This window comes from Salvelinus sp. IW2-2015, linkage group LG31 (assembly GCF_002910315.2).
Source record: "Salvelinus sp. IW2-2015 linkage group LG31, ASM291031v2, whole genome shotgun sequence".
Taxonomy (NCBI): Eukaryota; Metazoa; Chordata; class Actinopteri; order Salmoniformes; family Salmonidae; genus Salvelinus; species Salvelinus sp. IW2-2015.
Genome location: NC_036870.1, coordinates 8,527,736 through 8,541,431, shown reverse-complemented (window position 1 = coordinate 8,541,431; position 13,696 = coordinate 8,527,736). Strand labels below are relative to the sequence as shown.

Here is a 13,696-nt window from a genome sequence, read left to right as displayed (position 1 = left end):
GAAAAGCTGCTTTTTAACATACTTAATTAACATGTTTTGGAAAGAAAACTATTTCACTGATATTTTAAGTAATTAGTAGTCATGTTTCATAGAAATATGCAAATACTGGACAGTTACTTTAACAGTTAACAGATGGACAGCAAGCAGTTTCCATGGGTGTTTTTCCGATGGTGTTGGAAAACTGGTGAGTGATTACAAAACACAAAAGAAACCCCAACATGCCATTGCAAAGCCACTCACCCTGTACACAGTACCATACCACTGTAAGGCAGGGCAAACTTCCATTGCCTCATTCATGAGCTACAGTGACAGTGCACCAAAAGCCTAATAGTACCTAAGTTACTTCCCCAACGCCCGCAGTGCCTGTGATTGTTGATAGGGGTGGATAGAGCAGTTTCACTATGAGAAAAGTAATGGAAATCGCAGGTGTTGACTGGCCACTTGGAGGCACCGTGAATCGACAACACCTTTGACCTTTGATGGACACCGGTGATTAGGAGGAGACTAAAATAGTTGTGAGGGCATTGCAAACCCGCACGCCGTAGCACTTTACACAATAGAGGACACACACACCAAAAGTCTAAAAACAGAACTCACCGTGAAGAGGTGATAAGGTTGAGGAGGAAAAGGTGCAGCAAAGGGCAGGGCTAACCTGTGAGAGTTACAAAGCAGAGAAACATGAGGAAAGAAACACACAACAACAGAAGAGAGAGATTGACAGTGAGGCTGGGAAAGTGGGAGATGGCAAATATCACAAACTGGATTTATCACATGGGGATTATAATAGACGATTGTTAACATCAAACGTGATTATACTACTGCTTCTTATGAGGAGTTAAAATCAAACGTGAGTATACTACTGCTTCTTATGAGGAGCTAATATCAAACGTGAGTATACTACTGCTTCTTATGAGGAGCTAATATCAAACGTGAGTATACTACTGTCTTATGAGGAGCTAATACAAACGTGAGTATACTACTGCCTCTTATGAGGAGTTAATATCAAACGTGAGTATACTACTGCTTCTTATGAGGAGCTAATATCAAACGTGAGTATACTACTGCTTCTTGAGGAGTATTATCAAACGTGAGTATACTACTGCTTCTTATGAGGAGTAATATCAAACGTGAGTATATACTGCTTCTTATGAGGAGCTAATATCAAACGTGAGTATACTACTGCTTCTTATGAGGAGTTAGTATCAAACGTGAGTATACTTACTGCTTCTTATGAGGGCTAATATCAAACTGTGAGTATAACTACGCTTCTTATGAGAGAGTTAATATCAAACGTGATTATACTACTGCTTCTTATGAGGAGCTAAACCAAACGTCGCAGTATACTTACTGCTCTCTAATCGAGGAAGCTAAATATCAGAAACGCTGAGTTACTACTACGGTTCTTATGAGGAGGCTAAATATCAGAGACGGAGTGATAGTAACTGCTTCTTATGAGGAGCTAATATCAAACGTGAGTATACTACTGCTTCTTATGATGAGCTAATATCAAACGTGAGTATACTACTGCTTCTTATGAGGAGCTAATACCAAACGTGAGTATGCGACTGCTTCTTTTGAGGAGCTCATATCAAAACGTGATAATACTACTGCTTCCTATGAGGAGCTTTGGATGCTGAGGACATAATACCATTACACAATAAATGAGAATCAGCCTTACACAGGGAGCATGCCACGTAGGTTGCCACAATAAAATGTGTGAAGAAATGTACATTTACGGTTAAAATAAAGGGTCAAATACATTGTCGGCTAAAATACAAGGTCCAATATATTGAAACCTAAAAGTTGAATGTTTTGTATTATGTGCTGTGTATGTGTGTGGGTTGTGTGTGAGAAATGCACGTCACAGAGAAATGCGGCCAGGCTGGTTGAGTGACACACATACTTGTAAAGAGGTGAGGGAGGGGAAAACGGAGAAATGCTGTCAGAATGTGCTTCCTAACAACACTATGTGGAGGAGTGTACTGTGACCGCGACTCATTATAGTTACCTGAGGACAGTGACAGAAACAGGTGACAAAACAAAACACACCCTAAGCCTATATATAACTTGGTATAACCACATCCAGGTAGACAGTAGTAGAGTCAGGTGACTTTCAAGTGTTGAGTTCATCACTTTTCCTTGGATTTATCCTTCATCTAGACAGGTTGTGACCTGAAATAAAGTAAGGTGAGAAGGACATAGCATGCCTAACCAATTTGTTTCTACCATAGTCGACTTGTCGTCTTGTATGATAATTTGGCAAGACAATGATAACATTGTTGAGTAAATACAGGTCCCCCAAGCTAGGCAGCCATGTTGTAAGTAAAGGATGTTATTATAGTATTATAATCCTAAATATGGCTGCATAAACAACACATCTGGTTCTTAAGATGACAGTGTATTTGATCAATTTTGCCATTTTGAACATTTACATTTGACATTTGCACAGCAGTAAATCTATCCTCAAGCAAGAGGAAAGAGAATTGGCCCAATCTCTGTTGTCTCAAGTTGATTCAAATTGTAGTTCCATCTAAGAAACAAATGTCCAGGGAACTGTCAATGGGACCTCTACTTGTTCCATACAACCGGTTGTTGTGTTATCTCTGTGGTGACAAACGAAAACAGGGGATGCATCTGAAATGTCACCCTATTCACTATGTAGTGGGGCCCATAGGGCTCTGGTCAAAAGTAGTGCACTATATAGGGCATATGGTGCCATTTCAGATACACACAGTCTCTTCCTACTATAGCCCCTAATAATTACTTGTCACATTGACCTGCCCTGAACCTGCCTACTAAATTAGGAAGAGGTTATCAACGATAGCATTTTTCAAATGTCATGCCCAAATCATATGGAAATAACTTCAAACAGCAGCGTCATCAGAGAATGAATAGTGACCAATTAAAGTCAGACTGTGTGATGAGACTTAAAAATGGTGTAGTTGAATGTAACATACTGTACTGTACCCAGGCCTAAATACCACCAATGATGCAGCACCACCAATGCCCCGGTGTCATGTAAAAAAATCTTCCCAGCGTGAAATAGTTTCCAATTGTTCTGATCGTGTGCCGATTGTGACGTCATGCTGTTCAATTTCAGAACTATTTCACGCTGGGAAGATTTTTTACATCACCCGGCATGCCCAACCCATCCAGGGTTTTACGTGATTAGGACACATCCAAAATGCCAAGCGTGGTATAACACTAACCTTGCCATATTGTACGCCTCCTGCAGTCAGTGTGATTATACTATAGCCATAGTCACACTACTGTATCTTAAATTGCCTCAGCATCAGATCTACCCAGAGACCATAGTTACTTGGGATTCCAATATCTAGAGTTAATCTAGGTTATTCATTCAGAAAGCAATCTCTCTGAGATTACATCAATTATACTAGCACAGTCAAAACATATGTACACAGAATAACAAAAACATGTACCAGGGTTCAAATTAATCACATTGTCATCATTATCGATTGGGGGAAAAAGTGCAAGACATGAGAATTGTATGACACTTGTACAAGTGTACAGTCTTTTCCCTTTTCCTAAAGTAGACATTGATTAACCTAGATCAGGGGTACTAAACTCTTACCCTACGAGGTCCGGAGCCTGCTGGTTTTCTGTTCTACCTGATAATTAATTGCAGACCCCTGGTGTCCCAGGTCTAAATCAGTCCCTGATTAGAGGGAAACAATGAAAAAATGCAGTGGAATCAACTTTGAGATGGAGAAAATGGACTCCAGATGTCTTTATGTGTCTTGTGTGACAGTCGAAGGTGTTTGAATACTCCATGCTGTGTCGTTACAGCCGAGGACTTTCTGAGGCTGCTGACCGGTGGTAATCTAATGATGATATCTGTGTGTTTGCTCGCTCCCACTCCTCAGGATGTCGTCCTACTCTGATGCTGATAATCAGTGTCAACCGGGGGACACCATCTGTGGTAAGTGCTCCTCTCTCATGATCATTTTTCTCTACTTCTCCTGTGTCGCCTTGTCTTGCACCTTCTACAACTTACACCCACTAGCTGTTGGGTCTCCAAGCCAAAGGTATTGACTAGAAACACTCCATGAACTCCATGGACTCTTTAGATCCGATAGATCAGTGTTTCCCCACCCTGGTCTTCCAGTATCCTCAACAGTACACATTTGTATTGTAACCCTGGACAAGCACACCTGATTCAACTTGTCAACTAATCATCAAGCCCTCAATAAGGTGTTTGTCCAGGGTTACAACAAAAATGTGTAGTGATGGGGATACTCGAGGACCAGGGTTGGGAAACACTGCGATAGACAATGTTATGGAAATAATAAGGAAATGTTTAACCAGGTTACATTTAGCTGTCCTCTGATATATTCCTGGGCCGTTTTGCTGATCTTCCCACCAGTGTAAAAAGTGGGCTTTAACATTCTGTCACAAACTGGTTGTCCATTTACTGAGATTCTATTTGTGCTGAAATGTGATCGACATCACAGTCAATTTTTTACACAAGATCTTTGTGTTTTAACCAAACATACATTTCAAGGGGTATGCTATGTAAAGATAATTTGTCAAATTGAATAAATATGGCAATCTGGAGACTTGTTCCCTTTCCCAGCCTTTACCAAACAGAGATGTAGCAAAAGAGCTGCAACCAACACGATGAAGCCACTTCCAACCGTCTAGAAAACATTTTGGATACATAAAACACTACATAGATAGCATCAGACCTGTGAAATATAGATTAGAGGGACTGGGATTTATTAGGTACCAAAAAGAAAAAGAAAAAAAGGAAACAACTTATTTGTCCAATAAGAAACACTAATTTTCCACTGTGTGCCCTAATAAAACACTATACAATATTTCTTTGATCCGTTATACAGAGATAATAGAAATGTGTTGCATTTGCTGTCCCAGTACTCATATCCAGCATGCCCACAAGACAGGCTGGGAACAGCACAGGGTTTGCCGCGTTGTCCGGTACATTGTCAATCTACAGAGCAGCACAGGTTAGGGGAAAGATGGTTCAGGCTCTCCAGAAGATTTGAAGGAACAAGAAGAATGAATAACAACCAGACTGTTAAAATCTATTAACAATTGGCTTTAAGCATTCCAGTTACTTTGGCTGGCGCACTGTAGGTAGACTTAGCCATACAATCAAGGTGTGGCGCAAACATGTTGTACCACAATCTACACCTTTTTCAGTATGCTATTTCCATTGCACTTAAAGGCCCAGTGCAGTCAAACTAGATTTTCCAGTGCTTTAAAAATATATTTGCACACTACGAGGTTAGAATAATATTGTGAAAATGATGATAATGCCCTTTTAGTGTAAGAGCTGTTTGAAAAGACTGCCTGAAATTTCAGCCTGTTTTGGTGGGATGGAGTTTTGGCCTGCCTGGTCACTTCACCAGGTGGTAAATTATTTAATAGACCAATAAGAGTTCCAAACCTCTCTGCCAAACCTCTCTGCCAAACCTCTCTCCCCTCTCCACTCAGACCATTCCCAGACAGTCCAAGCAAAATTCTTGCTTGAGAAATTGCTCTTTACTAAAAAGCTATTTTTGTTGCTTTTTGACCATTTTTAATTGAAAACAATCATAGTAAGTTACTTAATTGTTACCCAGAAACGATTTGATATAAAAACCACTGCATTTGGACCTTTAAATGAAGGCAGTGTACATATTGTAAGTAGCTTACGAAATAAGATGATATGAATGAGGAGCACGAAATCACCCCTGACAAACAGTAATTACGTGTCTGAAATACAGTACCAGTCAAAAGTTTGGACACACCTACTCATTCCAGGGGTTTTCTTTATTTTTACTCTTTTCTACACTGTAGAATAATAGTGAAGACATCAAAACTATGAAATAACACATATGGAATCATGTAGTAACCAAAAAAGTGTTAAAGAAATCAAAATCTATTTTATATTTGAGATTCTTCGAAACCCTTGAATGAGTAGGTGTGTCCAAACTTTTGACTGGTACTGTATTTCAGACACGTAATTACTGTTTGTCAGGGGTGATTTCGTGCTCCTCATTCATATCATATTATTTCCTATTGGCATGTACTGTTCTTGCTACTTCAAGTGTATCCTACTCATGTTTCTGACTATCAAAACAAATGCCAGACCACACCTGCTTGCTTTTAAATGGCATGTACTATAGTGTTGACAGAGACATTACAGAACACAAAGACCACCATTTCAGGGAGACAGACATAAAGAATAGTATTGAAAAATAAGCTTCTTCATAGTCATCCTCAACCATTTACATTCTATACTTCTTTGGTTCTTTTTCACTCTATTGTTGCCCAATGTGATTCAGAAAATGTTGTCCTTTTGCAGCACAGGGTCATCTGTAACAGGTTAGACGTTAAGTGCCTTGTCAAAGTGCCCAACGGTAGTAATACTCTAACTCTGATATTGATCTCTCTCGCTCTCTGTCTCTCAGAGATCACAGTGTACAAACAGGAAGTCATCATCGTGCCCATCCTGCTCCTTGCGAGCTTCCTGGTCACTCTGCTAATCGTTCTCCTGATGAGGTGCTGCCCTGGAAAGGGAATCCGCGGACGACCCAGCGTAATCGTAGCCCGACCACACAGTACCAGAAGGTTGAGCAGACACACACAGAGGCAAAGTGCCAGACAGAACCTACAGGGCATTGAGGGTAAGTTGGTGTGCACATTGATGTAATGCCAATGAGCTTGACTGATGAGTCAGCATACTTTTATCTTCCCACTCTGTACAAGTCTTTCTAGACAGATGGGTTGCTTCCGGCAATGTATTGACGCTCCAGCTCAATACGTCTTTACAAGTTGTGTTGTCAGTCGGGACAGAGAGGATGAGTCAGAAATGGGATGCGCGTCACCGGTAACGTTACCGCCCTATTTTAAACATGAGCACAATTCCCGCCTGCATTTTAAGCCCCTCCTACCCAAACTCATGATTTGTTGGGAGTTTTTTTTGTCTGAAGTGGACCCTCCCCTGAACACCCCCCCCCTTCGAAATGTCATAGAGAAGCCAACATCCTGCCAAGATCTTGTGTCATTGTTGCCTCATTTCAACATGGAAATGTGGGTAATATTTGGTTGAGACGTTGATCAATGAGATTCATCTTTATTCACCCAATCAAAAAGACAAAGAAGTTTGTTGAATTCCCAATGTGTTATCACTATGCTTTCAACCATCTAAAAGGTATGACCAAATTCCAATGGAAAAACAATGTCAGATTTATTTGGTTTAGTTGTCATCTAAATGTGTCTAAATCACTGCACTTTCAACCATTTAAAAACAGAACAAAGTTCAAATGGGAATACAATGTCAGATATTTTGCATTTATACAACAACTTAATGTCTTTTCACTGTGCTTCATCTAATAGCACAACCAAATGACCTGGATTGCAGTTAAGATTACATTCAAATACAATAGTGCAAGTGATCAATGCTGCGCAAGATTCTTCACAGATTATTATAGATCTCCACAGACCTGCGAGTTTTGCATGCTATCTTGAACATGCACACTTTCTATCCTTTCATAAGAAGACATTTATAGGCTAACTTCAAAATGTGGCCATGGATGTGTTACTCATTTTAAGGTTGAATAAATACTGTTACATTACTTTGTAAGATAGTGTATTACAAAAGTCATATTGAGTTGTGTTTGGTTGACAATGCAGCCAAATATCAACATTTTAAAGGATTTCTAAAGCTTGCATAGTTTCATCTGAGCCACTGGTTTAATCCTATTCTTTAACTTTTTTATTTTTGCTTTAGTTAGAGATGTGAATCCAACATTTCAATCAATCAAATGTATTTCTAAAGCCCTTTTTACATCAGCAGATGTCACAAAGTGTTTATACAGAAACCCAGCCTAAAACCCCAAACAGCAAGCAATGCAGATGTAGAAGCACAGTGGCTAGGGAAAAACTCCCTAGAAAGGCAGAAACCTAGGAAGAAACCTAGAGAGGAACCAATATCTGAGGGGTGGCCAGACCTCTTCTGGCTGTGTCGGGTAGAGATTATATGCGTACATGGCCGTACATGGTCGTAGAGAGTGCAACAGGTCAGCACCTCAGGTGTAAATGTCATTTGGCTTTTCATAGCCGAGCATTAGGAGGTCGTAACATTACTTGTTAACTTGTCGACTATTTAATAGGCTATTTACTGTATTGTGAACATTTAATTGTGTATCAAATATCAACATTTGAAGGAGATGTATTGTATCTTTTGTGGTACTGATTTAGTCTGGCTCTGATTAACAATGGATATGTTGGCTTCACCTCAACCAAGAGTCAAAGTTATTTTCTACTTTAAAAAGCTTACATAGGCAGAGACTGATTTTTGTTTTATAATGCATGAGTTGCATCTCTTGGTCTGAGGAATTTCATATATATAATTTGATATATGCGTAATACCCACCTGTTTACCTGCAGCTCCTCCTGAGCTGAACCCACTGGAGGATGAGGAGTTACCGATGAGCACTCCGATCCGGCGTGACGCCCCAGACACCTTTTCTGCAGTACCGGAGATGCCCAGAGAGGGGCAGCATGGCTCTTTCAACCTAGTCACTCCGCTGCCCCTGTCCTTCTTTGTCAAACCGAACGACTCTGTCACCCTCTACCGGGCAAGGATGGAAAACAGAGATGTGATTCTACGGACACTTAAAGGTAACATTCTTTGATATACATTGGAGTTATAAAGTAGACACTCCCATCCAGAGACTGACAGTCAGTGTATTGTAAGACCTTCAGGCTTATGAGTATAAAACCTGACATTTTGGGGATGTTACCTGGTCTTGGTGTCACTATGACATCTTGATTCGATATTCAAATCAACAGACCTAGGCCAACCCATAAGAAAAATGACTACATTTCCCTTCAGTAGCCTACTGCCAGATGTAGAAGGCCTACTGCCAGACACATTCGGTGTGTTTGAGGGGATCAGTTTGAGCAAAGCGAGGCACAGAATCACTAATCTTGATAACATATTGAGTAGTTATGAGGGATGTTAGGTAATTTGTAGATCAGTGATTCTACGCAGTCCAACTGCAATGTAGTAAATCTCAACGTGCACCTTTTCTCCCCCAGAGACAGCTGATGCCAGCGAGCGCCAGTCCTTCCTGGGCTTTGCCTCCTTCCTGTCTGAGCTGGGGACCCACTCCTTCCTGCCTTGTCTGATAGGCGTGCTCTCCCTACGTACCCCCCACATCACCGTGATGGAGGAACTGGAGCACAGGGACCTGCTGGGGTTCCTATGGAGGTGTCGACAGGTATGGTACTCCCATAGAGATGGATAGAGGACCTCACTTTATATTTATGACCACATGGGCAGCGCCATTGAGGCTACGACCCATAGGAATCCCCACCCAGTTGACTACTTTAAAATGGGTGAAGCATGGTGGAAGCCCTCAATTGCAATGTCCATGCTAAAATGGCTTATATACATCTCTATGGGTACTCCTACATTGCCAAATATCTGGGGATGTTCAACAGGGAGAACACTGTATAAAACAAGAGTGAAACAAAGAGGTAGCCTACTTGAACTTGTCCGAAGAAAGATTGTTTCACCAAAACGTTTTCCTACAGACTGGAGTATACTGAACATGATGATGATGTGTTAGGGACGGGTCATAGCCAGAGATCTGCCTTGCACAACCTTTACGTAAATCGTGAATTGTCGCCAGGTATGCCTGAACATTCGAGTTGTACGTGGATCTCAAGAGGCTGAGCAAACACTCTGTAATCATATAGACTACAGTGAACATGGACATGACCATTAGTGATAGTGTGAATGGAGACTCACAGTGCTGTTTCTTGGCAGGACACAGGTGGGGAGTCCCCATGCGACATCACAGAGAAGCGTATCTTCACCATGGGAGGACAAGTGGCTTCTGCTCTGGTTGGTCTCTCTCTATCTCACTCTCCTTTCCATCCATCTCTGTCCGTATGTCTACAATTGAAATTGATAGTTCAAGTTGTGTGCATATGTCATGAAAATGTCGACCTGACGATTCCATCATTCTTATTCAGAACTGTGTAAGCACTTAGTGACAACTGCTGATGTAAAAGGGTTAATGCATGCATATCATTTTAATTTATAAGTAGGGCCAATAGTTTTACCTCATCAAGTTGTGTGTTTAGGAAAAACTCCTGGCCTTACCTACTTGATTCGTCTGTATGAATGGCTTTTACATGCTTGAATGTTCCATAGCCATTGTAAAACACAGCATCCTCTCTATGTGAGCATTCAGGAATACCTGCATGGTCAGAGCTGTATCCATGGCAACGTTGGAGCTCGGAGCGTGTTGGTTGGCAGAGACCTGGCGGCTAAACTGTGGGGATTGGGTCCAGCATACCGCAGGAAAACACAAGCAGGAACTCCAGGAGAGCTGGAGAACACTGAGACGAGGAAGTGGCAGGCTCCAGAAGTATTGGCAAGGAGACTTGTCAGTCAAAGCAGTGACGTGTAAGTCGCCAATCTGATTGGACATATAATATGAAAAAGTCATGAGACTTTGAACTTTGACAGTGATCTCTCCAACCATCCTTTTTTGCAGCTGGTCTTTTGGTATCCTGCTCCATGAAATGGTGACACTCGGTAAATGCTTTTCTAAATAAATAATCTATCATTACTGGTCTGTTGAACTGTTACAACCATCACAAACTTTTATCCCACGGATATCATGTTAATCATGTATACGCACCCTAATAATCAAATTTATTCCTCCACTTTGTAGGTGACCCACCATTCCCTAAAGTCATGGCCGGTGATCTTCTCCAATACCTCCAGAGAGGAAAGACCCAGAAGAGACCAGCTAATTGTTCTAACTCACTGTAAGCGACCACATTAAGTAATAATCCGTTAATAATGACCTAGTATACCACAGAAAACATATAACAGTACTAGTTCTTAGACATTGGTAGAAGTGGCCACAATGATCCCCACAAAACCAGTTAAAATTGGTTACAAAAGCTACTGTACCCTTTTCAGGTATTCCATAATCAAGTCCTGTGGCCAGTTCGCTCCACACGAGCGCCCTGCATTGGCTGAGGTGATCCAGAAGCTTCAAACAGGAGAGAAGAGTGCCAACAATAGGCCAGTTCTTCGAGTGCCTGGGCCACTGGACATTGAGAAGTACCTGCATGAGGCGGGATATGGAGAGGCCCACAATTACACTGTTCTCTGATTGGCTCCTGGGCTTCTTGTTTAAACCAAGGTCTTAAATTCAGTGTCGCTTTTTCACATTATCGTGAAGACTGCTGGAAGAGCGTTTCAAATGTCAAAACACCAAATCTTGTTTTTCTTTAGGTGCCATACTATCCTCAATACAATGTGAGAGACTGAAGAAACACTCAGGTATCAGGACATAACTATACTGAACAAAAATATAAATGCAACATGCTACAATTTCAACGATTTTACTGAGTTACAGTTCATATAAGGAAATCAGTCTATTGAAATTAATTAATTAGGCCCTAATCTATGGATTTCACATCACTTGGCAAGGGGCACAGCCATGGATGGGCCTGGGAGGGCATAGGACCACCCACTAGGGAGCCAGGCCCAGCCAATCATAATGAGTTTTTCCCCATAGAAGGGCTTTATTACAGACAGAAATAATCCTCAGTTTCATCAGCTGTCTGGGTGGCTGGTCTCAGATGATCCCGCAGGTGAACAGGCCAGATGTGGAGGTCCTGGGCTGGCGTGGGTACACGTGGCCTGCAGTTGTGAGGCCGTTTGGACTTACTGCCAAATTCTCTAAAACTACATTGGAGGTGGTTTATGGTAGAGAAATTAACATTAAATGATCTGACAACAGCTCTGGTGGCCATTCCTGCAGTCAGCATGCCAATTGCACGTGCCCTTAGAACTTGAGACATCTGTGTTGTGACAAAACTGCACATTTTAGAGTGGCATTTTATTGTCCCCAGCACAAGGTGCACCTGTGTAATGATCATAATGTTTACTCAGCTTCTTGATATGCCACATCTGTCAGGTGGATGGATTATCTTGGAAAATGAGAAATGCTCACTAACAGGGATGTAAACAAATGTATATTTTTGTTCAGTATGTATGTATATACAAAACAACCTGCTTTTTCCATGACAGACTGACCAGGTGAATCCAGGTGAACGCTATGATCCTCTTTGATGTCAATTGTTAAATCCACTTCAATCAGTGTAGATGATGGGGGAGACAGGTTAAAGAAGGATGTTTAAGCCTTGAGACAATTTAGATATGGATTGTGTATGTGTCATTCAGAGGGTAAATAGGCAAGACACAAAATGTAAGTGCCTTTGAATGGGGTATCGTAGTAGGTGCTAGATGCACTGGTTTGTGTCAAGAATGGCAATGCTGGGCCTCCCGAGTAGCACAGTGGTCTAAGGCACTGCAGTGCTAGCTGTGCCACTAGAGCTCCTGGTTCAAGTCCAGGCTCTGTCGCAGCCGGCCGCGACCGGGAGACCCATGGGGCGGTGCACAATTGGCCCAGCGTCATCCGGGTTAGGGGAGGGTTTGGCCGGCAGGGATGTCCTTGTCCCATTGCACACTAGCGACTCCTGTGGTGGGCCGGGCGCAGTGCATGCTGACACGGATGCCAGGTGCACGGTTTTTCCTCTGACACATTGGTGCGGCTGGCTTCCGGGTTAAGTGGGCATTGTGTCAAGAAGCAGTGTGGCTTGGTTGGGTTGTGTTTTGGTGGACGCACGGTAAGGGAGTTGCCGTGATGAGACAAGACTAACTACCAATTGGATACCACAAAAAAAGGGGTAAAAGATTTAAAGATTACAACAAAAATAAAAGAACGACAACGCTGCTGGGTTTTTCATGCTCAACAGTTTCCCTGTGTGTATCAAGAATGGTCAACCACCCAAAGGACATCCAGCCAACTTGACACAACTGTGGGAAGCATTGGGGTCAACATCCTTGCGGAACGCTTTCGGCACTTTGTAGAGTTAATGACCCGACGAATTGAGGCTGTTCTGAGGGAAAAAGGTGTGGGTGCAACTCAATATTAGGAAGGTGTTCCTAATGTTTGGTATATTCAGTGTATGTATGTATATATATTTATCCACTGTCTATATACTGAATATCTATGTGGCTCCAACAGAAAACCAAATGAACCTTCCCTGCAGGCTACAATGCCAGTGTCTTCCAAGGCCCTACTTGGGTCTCTATCCCACACTAGCAGATGTAGAATTCTACTTGTAAACTGTGGCCACTCACACTTTAACCCTTTAAAACAACCACTGTGCCATCAGTCTGCCATTTAATCAAATAGAAATGGCTGAGTTTCTCATCATAAAATCTAGCCCAGCAGGGAAGGTTAGTTATAGGGAAAAATCCACCCAAAAATATATTTTGGTATTTTCCCCTCCCCCATTAGGCCACTTTTAATACAGTCCCAAGATGTTTTGCATGTCAGCAGTTTTGAAGATATTCAAGAAGTGTCACCAGCCACATCCTCATGATGATGCATTGTACATGTATATCACTTGATTTTCCCTTTAAGGTATCTGTCGTACCACAAGCAGTGATCCTTTATTTTCTTAGTTGAGCTGGGATCCCTGCCTAACAAATATGCCTTAACAAACTCAGAAGTCTTAACCAGCCATAGGACTGTCACGTAAAGAGCACTACTAGCGATTACACATAAGTTCAGTCTACACAACACTCATCACTTCAGTTGCAAAATAAAAGCACTAGCACTTCTGC

At 41.8% G+C, this 13,696-nt stretch overlaps 1 protein-coding gene across 4 annotated transcripts; it reads left to right on the top strand.

The window, feature by feature from the left end:
• Nucleotides 1-573: 573 nt before the first annotated feature.
• LOC111955555 (tyrosine-protein kinase STYK1) lies at nt 574-13,693 on the top strand. 4 transcript variants are annotated; one of them, XM_023975760.2, is made up of 10 exons: nt 574-847; nt 3,885-3,940; nt 6,435-6,650; nt 8,416-8,649; nt 9,070-9,251; nt 9,803-9,880; nt 10,233-10,447; nt 10,539-10,579; nt 10,719-10,815; nt 10,973-13,693. In XM_023975760.2, the coding sequence occupies exons 2-10, from the start codon at nt 3,886-3,888 to the stop codon at nt 11,166-11,168; spliced, it is 1,314 nt and encodes a 437-aa protein (XP_023831528.1). In that variant the 5' UTR covers nt 574-847; nt 3,885; the 3' UTR covers nt 11,169-13,693. The 4 variants fall into 4 exon arrangements, with proteins under 4 accessions (XP_023831528.1, XP_023831529.1, XP_070292583.1 ...); XM_023975761.2 differs by lacking the exon at nt 574-847 and adding an exon at nt 963-1,008; XM_070436482.1 differs by lacking the exon at nt 574-847 and adding an exon at nt 1,173-1,208.
• The last annotated feature ends 3 nt before the right edge of the window (nt 13,694-13,696 follow it).

Excerpts from the sequence above, each read along its gene's own strand:
- LOC111955555 (XM_023975760.2), top strand. The coding sequence starts at position 3,886 with ATGTCGTCCTACTCTGATGCTGATAATCAGTGTCAACCGGGGGACACC. Across the intron at positions 3,941-6,434 it reads ACCGGGGGACACCATCTGTG|AGATCACAGTGTACAAACAG; the intron begins GTAAGTGCTCCT and ends TCTGTCTCTCAG. Across the intron at positions 8,650-9,069 it reads GATTCTACGGACACTTAAAG|AGACAGCTGATGCCAGCGAG; the intron begins GTAACATTCTTT and ends TTTCTCCCCCAG.